Below are 14,045 nucleotides of genomic sequence, written 5' to 3' on the forward strand. Positions count from 1 at the left end.
ATGACTTCTCAGGAAGAGGTGAGTGAAGCTTTGGGACAGCGTGTGTCCTCTAAAGAAGACATGTCTGTGCTTATCTCTCATGTTGTTTATACTTCTCAATGCTGTTTTACTTACAGATGAACAACTTATGCACCAGTTAGGAGGATTTTAAGCGTAGAAGAGTATTAAAAATACTTAAAAATCATATACAGCACACCATCCTTTTATCTGCCTTAAAATCAGTGGGCTACATATGAAATTTAATTTATGGTCATTGAAATGAAAACTGGACTTTATCAAAACCTCGTTGCGACTCTGCTGAAAAGTGAAGAGATGTTCCTGGTGGTTAGAGATTAGTGCCGCCAACAAAACACATATACTTTGCCTAAAATGTGTCACTATAAATATTTTCTGGGACTGCTTTGAAAAGCACTTGTGCTGCTTTTACACCTTACAAACTCCACTGTCTTTAGCAATCCTGGACCTATTTCACACCACAATGAGGTCAAAAACCTGATACCTTTTGTCACTGATAGTGCTTGGAACTGAAGCTAGAAAACAGAATTTTGAAGCTGCTTACCTTGAGTTCTGGTGTGGCCCGTTTTAATAATTCTCCACTGTATGAGAAGAGATTAAGGGTTTTCTGGGCTAAAATTCATTCTGCCCAAGAATGAGGCTGCTGCCAGGTACTGTACAGATGTTATGTGCTTTTCCGTCTCTCTTGTTTCTGATTGCAATTAAAGAGAGCACCTCACAGAGGTTAGGTTGAAATTTAAGGGAAAAAAAGAAGTCAGTTATTTGTCGCAGTCGTCGACTACAGTTATTGAACGTGCTTAGACAAACCTGAAAATAATTTAACTTCTGTAGTTGCTGGTTAATTAATTGCAAGAGCTTCTCTCATGAAGTATGGTTTCTTTTATCATGAAGAAATGGTTTATTTTGGGCAAACGTAGTATTCTTGCAGGTGTATCTGCAGATTCATTTTTTATCTGCATTGCATGGAAGAATTATCAATGGAAGTAGGAAGAAAATATCCTTTCATATCAGAAGAAGAGTGTCAGATTTTTTGAGGTAATGGAAATAATTTGTTTAAATATTGTCTCGTTATTTCTTCTGTTGAGCCAGGCTCAAGGGGCAAATCCCACTACTGGAAGTCTTGAAATCATCTCTATTACAGAAGATGGACCGCCAGTACCAGAAATTCAGTTCTCCTTCAAAAGATTTTTCAGCATACAAGTGAGAGTTGATCCCAGTGCAGATGGATCTGGTAGGGATGCTGCATAGCGTTTCGACCTTTGTAATCTGAACAGCTAATTAGCTTGCCCACACATTCAGAGAAAGCAATTACTCAGAGGAGCAAGAAACACAACTTCACTCCCCCAGCCGTGAGATTTGCCACCATATCAGCAGGCGATGACATCTTCTGTCTTGTGCTTGCATGCACAAGCACTTTTTATAGACAGATTATCCACACACTTCTGTCACATAGCAGATATTTGCCCACGCTTTTCTGACATTGTTTTCATTGGCTTATTTGAAATTTTTCCAAACTGGAAATTCAGCCCATTAAAAAAAAACCTGAATGCACAATATAACAATCTATAGGAGGAATAGAAAAAATGTTGGTTACTACCCTTAGGTTTCATGGCAAATATACTAACTGCAGCTGTGTAAAATTTTGGATATCAGACACCAACTCCATTGTTGTCAAAATCAGTTGCTCAGTAGCTTTAGGGAGGGTTTGGGAAGGTTGGGATTTACCTGTGATTCTATGAGCACTGGGAGACACTCAGCATCCTTGACTGGTTCTAAGTTCCCGCTAATCGTAGATTCAAAGCTTGAAGAAGGGGGTTAAGAGTTGCATGGATTAAAATTGACAACAAGGTTCTACCAGCTCTTGTGTATACACATGAGAAAGCTGGGTAGACTATTTTCCCATACTTTGCATTCTGTATGTCAGAATATGTTTGTCACAAGTGAATTCATTATTTTCAATGGGATCCATTGTTTTTTTTTTTTCTGAATCACAATGCTACCAAGTTGAGGTCAGTTACAGAGGTGAACAGGATCATTCCTGCTCATGAAATGCATTCAGCAGTTCCTGCTGGTGTCTATTTTAACTTCAGACGCCTCTTTTTCCTTGAAAACTGAATCTCAGCACAGAGCTATTACTTGGTTCTTTCCTTGCCTTTATAGTAAAATTTCCTCCAGATCACATTTTTTGACACTTTTTCAAGCTATCTTCTAATTTGGAGGTCCCATGGTTTTTTGCTTTCTACTGTTTTCAATCAACTCTGCTTCAAAGTCCAAAACTTTCTTCCTTCTTGCCTTGAATGCTATTTGTTAACAGGTGCTGTCTTTCCAATATTCCTGCTCACGTTCAAAGCTTTAGCACCTCTTCCTCCCTGACAGGAGTGTTCCCCCAGCACTGTAAGAGTGGAGCTGGTGCATGGGGTTGTACACTGCGCTCAGAGCACCATGCAGCTGGGGTTGCTGCTGGAGGGAGCACTGGGACCACAGATATGGTACAGGCAAGGGTCAGGAGATGTCATGGACAGGAATGATTGTGAATTGCATGCAGCAGTTACTGCTTCATCCAGCTTAATGTTAGAGAAATCTTTTCACTGCAAACTCCAGCTGTTTAAACTTCACAGAAGCTGTTATCTCTGTTTGGTTTCTAGGGGATATTGAACCACCTTCGATGTGCCAACTATTAACCTCCCCCAAATACCTTCCATACGTCTGTGCTTTATTCTTTGTAGTAATCCTAGCAGTTGCCACTGGCCTGGGTGGTGAGTACAATTAGTTATTCATTAAGTTATTCATTAGTTATTCATTCTCAATTAACCATTCTAATTCTTAATTTTTCATGAGGTTTTTACTTAGAATGGAATTAACCTGCTACTGCCACTTGCTAACTGAAGTATAAAGTCTTGCTGGAATGATGGATTTACATTTTATTTACATGTACAAATAAAATAGATCTGGCACTCACGACAGGATTGATGTAATAATTTGGACACAGGGGAGCCTGTAGGACTTAGAAAACTCTCCGGTATGATTCCTTTAATTTCACTGATTCCTCTTGAGTTGTGCTCTAAGAATTGAGAAGCCAAGGGGAACTTAAGGTAACGTGCATAGTTTTGTCTTGTAAATCAGTACTTTCAGTTTGGTTTCAGAAAACTTTCCCCTATAACAAATCTGTATGAAGGAAAAGAAAGCATAGGATAAGTTCAATTGTGACTGGAAGGTGTGTCCTACCCAGTGGTAGGTGACAAATATGTTGGTGGTAAAGTGGTTCATATCCACAGCTGGAATGAGTAAGGATCTCCTTGCTTTGTTGGTAAGGGTTCACAGCAACTGGAAACTTATCCTGGTGTGGAACATAAACTAGGTTAAGGTAGCTGTGAAAGAGGCAGCACAGGCAGCAAAGCTGTTTCATCCTACAATTCATTACTAATGGATGAGTTTAACAGCACCATGTAGCAACATGTGGGTTGTATTTCAGAAGTTCCTAGAGTACAGGAGTTGCCTTTGCCTCAGCAAGGTAGAAATACGGCCAGATAATGAAAGCAAGAATGTGTGTTTCATCACCTTGTTTTCTTCTATTCTTGCCAGTCCAATACAACTGCATTGGGAAGTTTCGCTGCCGATCATCCTTCAAGTGTATCCAGAAATCAGCCAGGTGCAATGGTGTCTTCAACTGTAAAGAAGGGGAAGATGAGTATGGATGTGGTAATTCAGATGCGATTATAAATCCCTGCTGTCTTCTCCTGCAGTGTCTGGCACATGGTTAAGAGAAATGTGTTGTAAAGAATTTCAGTGAGACAGAGGAATAGAGACTGAGCTCTGCTCTGTGTGACAGCGACAGGGCCCAAGAGAATGGCATGGAGCTGCGTCAGGGGAGGGCAGCTGGGGGTCAGGGAAAGGGGCTGCACCACAGGGCGGTGGGCGTGGAATGGGCTGCCCAGGGCTGTGGGCACTGCCACCAGTGCTGGAGTTCAAGGAGCGTCTGGACAGTGCTCTCAAACACATGGTCTGATTTTTGGGTGGTCCCATGTGCAGCCCAGAGCTGGACTCAGTGATCCTTGTGAGTCTCTTCCAACTCGGGATATTTTATGATTTGTGATTAGCACAGACTTTTTTGTCCTGACTGTGCTATCGTAAGCGTGCCTCAATACATTACCAAGAGGGACACTCGTAAGGAAAAACTCCTCTACTAATTCCTTCCTTAAAGTTAAGAAACAAAAATGCACAGAAAAGTTCGTTCTGGTAAAGAATCGAAGTGATCAAAAAGACAAGTAGTAAAAACTTCAAGAGCCAGGAAATGTGGATGCCACAGTGGTGCATTACACAGCTGTGCACATGTTGTTGTCCCAGTGGTTCTTTGCATCTCACTCAGGCTTTTCTTCCTCTGAATCTCAAAGTCAGGCTGAGTGGCAAGAGAGCTGTGCTGCAGGTGTTCACCTCTGGATCGTGGCGAACAGTCTGTTCTGATGACTGGAAGGCAGAGTATGGAAATACTACCTGTAAACACCTGGGTTTCTCAAGGTATGAATGTAAAACAGAAGGAATTTATTTGACATTCTTAACAAATTCTGACATTTCCAATTTTCTTAATGAAACCCTGCATAAGGCTGTGCTTTAAAATGAAAAAGGACTTAATCCTTACTTGTGAATAATATAATTGAGGATAATGTGGGAAACTGTCATGAATATTTGCACACTAAAAATGCCAGCTATTGCTCCTGTAAATCCTGGATGATGGCAGGATTTGCAGCAATGCAGCAGCAGTGGTTTTGTTAAGTCTTCCCTATGGGTTGCGGGTATCTGAATCCTACCTGTCTCCCTAGTAACTGCAACCAGTTTGAGAAGCACTGTGCAACATATGAGCATTTTCCATTCATTTTCCACATCAGCAGAAAAATTATATGTGAGGTCTGCTCAGAAAGTAATGCCTCTCCTATTTTATGATGTTGGCCCACAACATCAGAGATGGATGTTGGTGGTATGGTGGCAGAGGTTGAACCTTCCCACCAGTATCCCATTACATGCTGTTGCCATGTGACAAATGGCAGAAGAGGGGCAGTCTGACAAAATAGCGTCTGACACATGGAAGTGTGTATGAAGCAAAGGTGTGTCACTGAATTCCTCCATGTGGAAAACATGGCACCCACTGACATCCGTTGACACTTGCTGAAGATACTTGCCATCCAGTCACAATGAAGTTCTAGCACAACATTAGAATTAAAATTGACTTTCTCTGCCAATTAAATACCTCTTGGTATGTGTGACTTCTGACATGGTACCGGAAGAAGTATGCATGCATTATAAGAAGCACTTCTTGGAGGGAGTGGGATGAGTTCACCAAGTGCCATAATCTGATAATTGTGGCTGCTGCACTTGGTTTCCACTAATAGAGGCACTAAATTATTCAGGTGGATTACTGGAAGTCTGTCTGATGAAGCTGTATTTATGCTTTATTTGCAGTTATGTGAGTTCAGGTTACCTGCCTGTGGCTGCTGTTGAAAAACAGTTTCAAAGACATTTTGTATCCCTCAGCCATTGGTTACCCATGGATCAAGTGACATCCCTGCACAATGCAACAAACTTGAGGTACACTTTAACTTGTGGGTTGAATGACAGAAAACCAGGTTGTTTATATTGACGGAAAGAGAGAATTTAATGAGCTATTTGACAAAGTTGTCTGTCCCACAGTCCCTTTACAGAAAATGGATAGACACCAGGCACTTATCTTTCTCTAACATAAAGCAGTTCCTTTGAGTTTAGAGACCCATAGCTGTTTCCCAGTGGGAATATAACCCCTCATTATGTGCTTCTTTATCTTACAACAGCTTGCTTTTCTTAGTTGCTTTTCACTGAGAAGCAAGCTATGGATCCAAGGAGACACAGATCATGTGCTAAAAGTAACCTCCCATCATATAAGAGTGAAACACTCTTCAGCAGGACAGCAAGTGGTCTGCAGAATCCTGACGGTGTCTAAGCTCCTTCCTTACATGCTTCAGTTAAATGCCTTAAGTAGATTGGATGAGTGCTTGTCTTCTTGTCTCTCTTAATATATGAATTCTATATTTATGTAAACATACGTACTAGGGAAAAAATGGTATTCCTAAATTGTATCTAATACTTTACTGTCTCTTTATCTTAGGGAAGAATGCACTTCTGGCAATGTAGTCATCTTAAAGTGTTTGGGTAAGCATTAGCAAAAGTGAGAATAAGATGAAAACCTGTCCTTCATCCACTTCAGAGCAAGAGCAGGGAGGAATTGGATACTCAGGGGAATACTGTCAGTTTTTCACACGCAATGAAAAATTGTACTTCTTATATAAAATTTCAGAGAACTTCAGGAGTCCAGAGTAGACTTGGAGGGCAGATTTGGAGTATCACATAGCAAGAATGATTCAGTGAAAATCATAGCAGGAAGTAGACATGTAAGGATTGTGCATTGGATCAATGATCTGGTGCTACAATTCTTAGTCTTTGCCATCTTGGCATGGAAAGGGAAATTCTGTCTTAATTCCTGAACTTCAATGCATACCTGTCCATGCCAGCTTGTTTTCCAATTGGGATATGAAAAGTCAGTGGGCGTTGGAGATGGGCTTGCAGATGGTCCTGCTGCAGAGACCACCTGGCCTTGGCAGGATTAGGAGTAGAATTTCTAAGGTCACAGAAACTGTTCCCATGTTTCCCCCATGGACTGTAAACTTTGCTTTCTGACAGCATGTGGGATGCGGGCCAGCTACAGGCCGCGGATTGTGGGAGGCAATGCATCCTTGCCCCAGCAGTGGCCTTGGCAGGTCAGCCTGCAGTTCCATGGGCATCACCTCTGCGGAGGGTCTGTCATCACCCCACGCTGGATCATCACAGCTGCACACTGTGTCTACGAGTAAGTCTCTAACTTGTCTTACTCAGGTGTCCCACTGACTCTACTTGCAGCACATCTTGGGAGACACTGCAGAAGAAGGCTCAAGCATGGCACTTTGTCCTTCAAAAACCTGCAGAAGAGATTGCCTTCTGATCCTGATTTCACAGACTTTATCCGTAGCATTTAAACTGTCTCTCCTTTTTTCTGTACCGGTGCAAATCCTTATGAAAAAGGATCCTCCATAGAAGTGTTCAAATCACACAGCCCAATTTTCAGAAATTCTGGAAACTCTCAGCTGCCTGGGAAATCAACTTAAACAACTGAAAAATGTTAAATCATTTATTTAGAATTTAGATCACTGATTTCTCTACGTTGCATGTGATTTAATGGCCCAGGAGGAATTTTTTACTTGGCTGCTGAGTACTAAAGTACTCAGAAGCTCCTAAGTAAATGACAAGACGCTTTTCAATTTAACAGGATCAATCAGTTTGTAAGCTTTGGAGACAAATGACAACCTAAGAGTTTTCTTAAAGGTTTCTCACTTTCCCCTACCTCTTCATTTCAGCTTGTACTTACCAAGCTCATGGAGTGTGCAAGTTGGCTTTGTGACTCAGCAAGATACCCAGGTTCACACATATTCAGTGGAAAAGATTATATACCATCGAAATTATAAACCCAAGACCATGGGAAATGATATAGCACTGATGAAACTGGCAGCACCGCTTGCTTTCAATGGTAATTCATTGTGTGAGCTGTCACTTGATATTCTCACTTCTCTAGCTAAGAGCACGGGCTGGGAACTTCTTTCGGTCTGACACAGGCCATCTGGGTGCATTCTCACTGCCTCTAAAAACATTGAGAGAAGAGCAGCATAAATGTAGTGAGCCTGCTGCTGTGATGGCAAGGGGTCCCTACCCAAATGGCACTGGCTTATTTCCCCTTGCTCACCAGCAGTCATAGCATGAGCCTTAGCTACTGTTCCAAGTACTGTCTCCACATGGCAGCAGAAAGCCTTCCCAGCCCCAACACCAGAAACACTTGTACTCTGTATTCAGGTACAGAGGTACAGTGTGATCACAGGCACTGCAGGTTTCCAATTCATTCTGGTGTTGGCTTGCTGAAGGCATTTAATAATAGGCAAATATTAACTTCATTCTTTCTAAATAATTTTTCCTTTCTAAAATATACATCCCACCTGATTTTTCTTGGACATCACAGAGATTTTTACTATATCCTTATTTCTGTGAGTATAGAGAGGTCCAGCAGTGCCCAAAACTGAAAATCAATTTTAAATTTCAAAGAGAAGCCAACACAATACAAACATAACAGTGCTTCTGAATTGAAACCAGTCTTATTTTCTTAGTAGGATGCTGTCTATGGCTGACACTAATCAGTGAGTTGAAATAATTTGTAATAATACTGTATGAATATAAATTATCACCTACCAGTATTTCCTATTCAACGTGAGCTCTTTCTGCTATGGTGGACTGGCTCCCCGGTGCATCTAGATTGTCCATTCCTAAATCAATACTCTTGAAATTGCCCACAGCAGGAAGAGTGTAACTAGATGACCTTTAAGATCCCTTCCAACTGAAGCCATACAGTGTTTCTATGCTTCTATTCTATTAAATCTTTCCAACTTCCAGTTTAGATAAAAATTCACCTTGAATTTGTTCTGTTTGAAATTTCTGCCACTGCTGTTTTCTTTTGCTCAGGATCAAGACTGTGAGCCTGCCAAGAACAGGAAAAGCTCTGCATCTGAACTGAGGACAAGGGGCAGCCTGGGGAGCCTTGTAGGCTTGATGCTTTTAGCTGGAATCATTGCATAGTGGAGAAGGGTAGTGCTAGGAATTACCCACTATAACATCATATGTTCCTTCCCTTTGTGCAGTGCTAGGCCACCTCGATAGCTTGTAGTTCATCCCGATGAACATCAAACACTAACTGTATTGCACAGCATTCAGTACCCCAGAGCACAGAGGTACTCTAGGTCTATGAGTACATGGACAGGAAGAGTACCCCAGACATCATGCTGCCCTTTCAGAAGACTGCAGTATTGCATGCTTACAGCTCTTTTCACATGCCACTGCACAAAACACATCACAAGGTACTATGCCAGTCATTTTACAGCTAACCATGGCCCTTTTCTCTGGCAGAGCAGCATGCCATGGGGTCTCAATTCTCTGTATCCATCAGCTGAGTACGAGATGTATTTCTTATTTACTCATTCTTCACTTTATTGACAATCCAACACCTCTTTTATTACTTCCTTCTTGATGAAAACTAAGCCAGCTGTAGGTATTTGGCCATAAGACAAAACTTATAGAAGGTAGGATATTAGGAAAAAATTATTCTCTGAAAGAGTGGTGAGGCAGTGGCAAGGGCTGCCTAGGGAGATGACAGAGTCACTGTCCCCAGAAGTGTTCAAGAACCATGCGAATGTGGCACTAAGGGCCATGGTTAGTGGACATGGTGGAGATGGGCTGGTGGTTGGACTAGGTGGTCTCAGAGGTCTTTTCCAACCATAATGGTTCTAAGATTCTGTGATTCTATGATCCTATGAACTACCGAGTTTCTTTATGTGGTGAGTGGATAGTTTTCTTAGAAATTTCATTGCAAGCCATATCCTGAAAGATTTACTCAAGCTTTGACTTTGTGTCAAATTTTGAAAATGATTCTCCCTTCTCTCTCTTGTTCTCTCTCTCTCTACTTTTTTTTCTTTTCTTTTTTTTTTTTTTTTTTTTTTTTGTCTTTTTTAACTAGGTCACATAGAGCCAATTTGTCTGCCTAATTTTGGTGAACAGTTCCCAGAAGGAAAAATGTGTTGGGTATCAGGATGGGGAGCAACTGTTGAAGGAGGTATTTTAAATGTCTGCTGTCAGTTACAGTACATGAAAGTATCTCACACAGAGTATAGGATTTGGCTGGAGCAATTGATCAACATTAAATTGTCTGGGATATCTGAGGGGAAGAAGATGACATGTCTCTACATTTTATGGTCACCCTGGAAAGGGAATTCAGTCTTTTGCAATATGGGGGGAATATGAGACAAAAGTGCTGAACTAACTCTTAACATGAGGAATGAATGGGTACACTCTATGAAAAGGATGAAAACCACATGTAGGTGCAGTACCATCTAGGCAGAGCACCCTCCAACCTCTCATGTTTTTTATAACTTCAAGCACACAAAGCAGAGCAGAAATGCAAGAATCAAGCATTCATTTTTTCAAGAGAGAGCATGTCTATTTTCAGGCGAGTTGGATGATACAGAAATTAGATTTGTGAATTATGTTACAAACAAAAGGGAATATTTTATTTTTAGCATGACTCGTGGGTTACGTTAGTCAATAATATGTACTGACTCACTTCAGAGTGCTTGAATGTTCATGTCATTGTTCTTTATTCATTCTTCATTTGTCTCATTTAAAATGTTCCCGTTATTCAGGGAACAAAATAATAGATAATAGCAAAAGGCGGGAAAAAAGAAAAAGCGATGTTTACCACATAAAAAGATGAGATCTACATTGGAAGGATAGTGTGCAAGTGCTCCTGTTTGTGGATATGATTCACTGAGACTCTGATGAATACTTGTAAAATAAAACAGATGTTTGCAGGTGATTTGTTGATGAATAGAACAGAGACTAAATTCAAAACAAATCTGTGCACTAGAATTAGAAGACAGCGCCCAAATAGCTTTTAAGTTCACAATTGAAGTAGAAACATACAGCTCACCAATTTTTATTACACACTATGATAATGCCCAGCTCTATGCAGTCACTAGTTACCAGATTATGTACGTGATGAGACTTACATTACATTTTCATTATAACTACATTTCTCTCACTCCTGCTTGCCAGTTCATATTGTAAAGCATCTTCTGTGTTTCAGTAGAGATTACTTTCAAGGGTAGAGATTACTTTCAACGTTTGTTAGTTTTTGGTTTTGTTCTGTTTTTGAACAGGTGATACATCTGAAACCATGAATTATGCAGGTGTTCCCTTGATTTCTAATAGAATTTGCAATCACAGAGATGTCTATGGTGGGATCATAACCTCTTCAATGCTTTGTGCTGGTTTCCTAAAGGGAGGGGTGGACACCTGCCAGGTATGGAAGTTTCCAAACTGCAAGTGTGCTCATTAACAGCAGTGATGGAAAAACATGAGTGATAAGCTATCAGAAGGCACTCCCAGGCTTTTCTTGGACAAATATTTGTTTTCTTGTACCATTTACTCTGTTCACCATGAATACAAGCCACTGACTGTGCACACATTCATGCACTACAATTTTCTCTTTACCTTTCTTCTGCGGGCCATATCTGCTACTTCTGAAGCCAAATTTACTTAAGACATTTTTAAATTTCTTGTATGTGCTACAGTGTGGTACCATCCTTTCCTTGCCCTGACTATGGCCTCTGCACTGCACTGAATTGCACTGTGAGCAGTTCTGGAGACCTGCAAGGTGCAGAAACCCCATAGTGAAAAGCAGCCAAAGCATACATGAGAAGATGAGAAGTGTGGAACTTTGGAAAATGTAGAGGCAGAGGGATGGAAAAAAGGATTTGAGTATCAGTGGATTGCCAATAATTCAGCCCCACACACAGTAATGCAGGCTCACCTAGCTAGTCATGAATGAGGGGCAAAGTTACCAGAGTTACCCAGATACAATCACACAAGGGACAAGATGAAACCAAGGCATGAAGTGCATAAGTTTTCATTTAAGTGTCTGAGGCACTGACATTTGTCTTAATTCTTTGTTCTCCAGGGAGACAGTGGGGGCCCTTTAGCATGTGAAGATATGAGTATCTGGAAGTTGGTGGGAACCACCAGCTTTGGAGTGGGCTGTGCAGAAGCAAACAAGCCTGGTGTCTACAGCCGAACTACCTCCTTCCTGGGCTGGATACATGAGCAGATGGAGGTGTGGTTTTGCCCTGTCTCCATCTCCAGCTGTAGCTTTGCTTCACCTGTTCCACATAGGATTCATCCTATATTTGTCACAGATGACTTTTGCTGTATGGCAGTGTGTGACACAAGAGTGAGTCTGTCCTGTAGAAGCTGAGTGGGGAGAGAAGGTGTTGGGAGTGGGGAGAGAAGGTGTTGGCTGAGAGGAAAGCAGAGGCAAAGAAGTGTGGGGATGCTGCAGCCACCTTCACCTACCTGGGTGAGTCACAGCTCACGGGTAAGCATCTATACACAGGCTCTTACGTGTCATTCTCCTACCAAGATAAAACTGCTCCAAGCACCAAAGTGGCACAGAGAGGACAGAGGCACCAGTGCTGCTATTCCAGCACCCAATTTACTGAAATGAATGAATGAACAAATGAATGAATGAATGAGTGAATAGCGATGGTGGTGTGCCAGCAGCAGCAGCATGACTTCCAGTCCTAACACCTGCCTGTACTGCCACAGTGCCGTGTGATGGAATCACTCCTGCCTCATCTTTCTTGTGAAATAGGCTAGACTTGCTCCATAATCTGAAGTACTAATGTCAAGCACTCTCAGATGAGAAAATTCCCAAAACAAGATTATGCATGCAGTTATAGATCAGCTCAGTCTGTATACTGCATGACATGCTGTTTTCACAGTCTGTATTACATGCAAAAGTTAACACTATCACACTGCCCATCTACCACTTGACAAAGCTAGAGAAGACAGGATAACATGCCCAAAGCTTTCAGACCTCTGGTATTCTTCCCCTCCTTTCCCTTCAGTATCTTTGGCATCGTGTTTCCCCTACATCTAACCATAGGTTCCAGAAATGGCTGGCATTTTGCATATTCAAGATAAGTGAAGACATTTCAGATGAATGTCATATATGGTGAAGTAATCAAGAGGGAAAAAAGTGCAGTTAAATATTTGTTTGGCTAGATGCTAACAAGTCATAATTTTTCACAGGGACATCCTTCAGATTAGACATTTATTCATCCTCCTCAAAAAGATTGTCAGTTGCAGCACAGAAACACAGACACTTTGTAATGCAATCTGAAAGAAACCAAAAGAAAGTAAAGATAATGTAATGTGAACTTTGAAAACAAGACCACAGTTCTGATCTGCTCTTAGCTGCTATTGCACACCATGGATTGGGGTTCATTTGGTATTTTCAGAAGTTCCTTAATGTTCTTCACACTAACTTAACTACTGTAGTTAAGGCTTACCAAAGAGGCTGGGAGAGGGATCCATTTTGCTCTAAGAGATGTAAAATAGCAAGATAAGGAGCTTGGTCATCAGCTTGCCCTTTAAATGCTTTCTTTCTGGAAATTGACACTGTGACAGTTCAACTCTCAGGACTGTTCATTTAATGCCACGCATAATCAAAGAGAAGGTATTTGCATTTTCTGATCTTCCATTTCCTAGTCTAAACCCCGAGGTAAGTGCTTCTGCCTCGCAGATTTTTGGGAGCATGCAAATATTTTGTTGATGACTCTCTCTTGTGAGGGCAATGGAAAGTTTTCTACTGCTTTCCTCTAGGAGTGAAAGTTAGGTGATGTTGCTTATCAAAGTGTTCATCCAACATTGTGAGCGTAGTTTCTCTTGCTTCCATTTTGAAGCGCTAGGGGAGGAAGCAAAGTTTGTAGTGCAGAATGGGAGTACCATTGGTCTACATACATTACCATCTGAGATCTACTATGCTTTAGCTAGCTAGTGCATCTGAATAGGCATGAAAGATTCCCACCCCAGGAGAAAGAAAAATGAAAAAAAAAAAAGAGAAAGAAAGCAGCAATGGAACAACTAAGAAGAAACAAAACAAACCCCTTCAAATCTTACTTAGCTCCTTGTATGCACTATCCCACGCACAGTGTCTGCTGCTGTTGCTAATATATTCCACCATCCCCCATAACCATAATTCTTTTCGAATCTTCTGTTCCTGTCTCAGCCTACACAAAGTTAGCAATCAGTGAACTCAAGTGGTGAGATAAGCCGATGGCACTTCCTCAGTTTCCCAGTACGTGTGATGGGAGTTGCACCCCATCAGGAGGAGACGGTGTATTTTTGTGAAGAACAAGCACAACCATTCAGATGGCAGAATTGGCTCCAGCAGACCCATGGTGCCATTGGTTCAAACGGAAGCAAGCAGAATACATACATTATTGGTTTTGCTTTCTAGAGAGAAGAGTTGCAGACCTGAAGGGCATGTTGACTTGCTGGGCTTTCGGACATCCATGCTCCCCCACAGAAGGACCTAC

General features: G+C 41.4%; 1 protein-coding gene across 1 annotated transcript; it reads left to right on the top strand.

The window, feature by feature from the left end:
* TMPRSS3 (transmembrane serine protease 3) lies at positions 1-12,683 on the top strand (the record flags this gene model as incomplete). Its single annotated transcript, XM_079541621.1, has 13 exons — positions 1-18; positions 1,105-1,246; positions 2,661-2,771; positions 3,598-3,714; positions 4,407-4,530; positions 5,470-5,595; positions 6,149-6,192; positions 6,721-6,886; positions 7,431-7,600; positions 9,629-9,724; positions 10,827-10,969; positions 11,627-11,779; positions 12,573-12,683. 13 exons carry the CDS (start codon positions 1-3, stop codon positions 12,681-12,683), a joined length of 1,521 nt encoding a protein of 506 aa, XP_079397747.1.
* Between the last annotated feature and the right edge of the window lie 1,362 nt (positions 12,684-14,045).

The sequence above is a fragment of the Tetrao urogallus genome, assembly GCF_951394365.1.
Source record: "Tetrao urogallus genome assembly, chromosome: 1".
NCBI classification, from domain to species: domain Eukaryota; kingdom Metazoa; phylum Chordata; class Aves; order Galliformes; family Phasianidae; genus Tetrao; species Tetrao urogallus.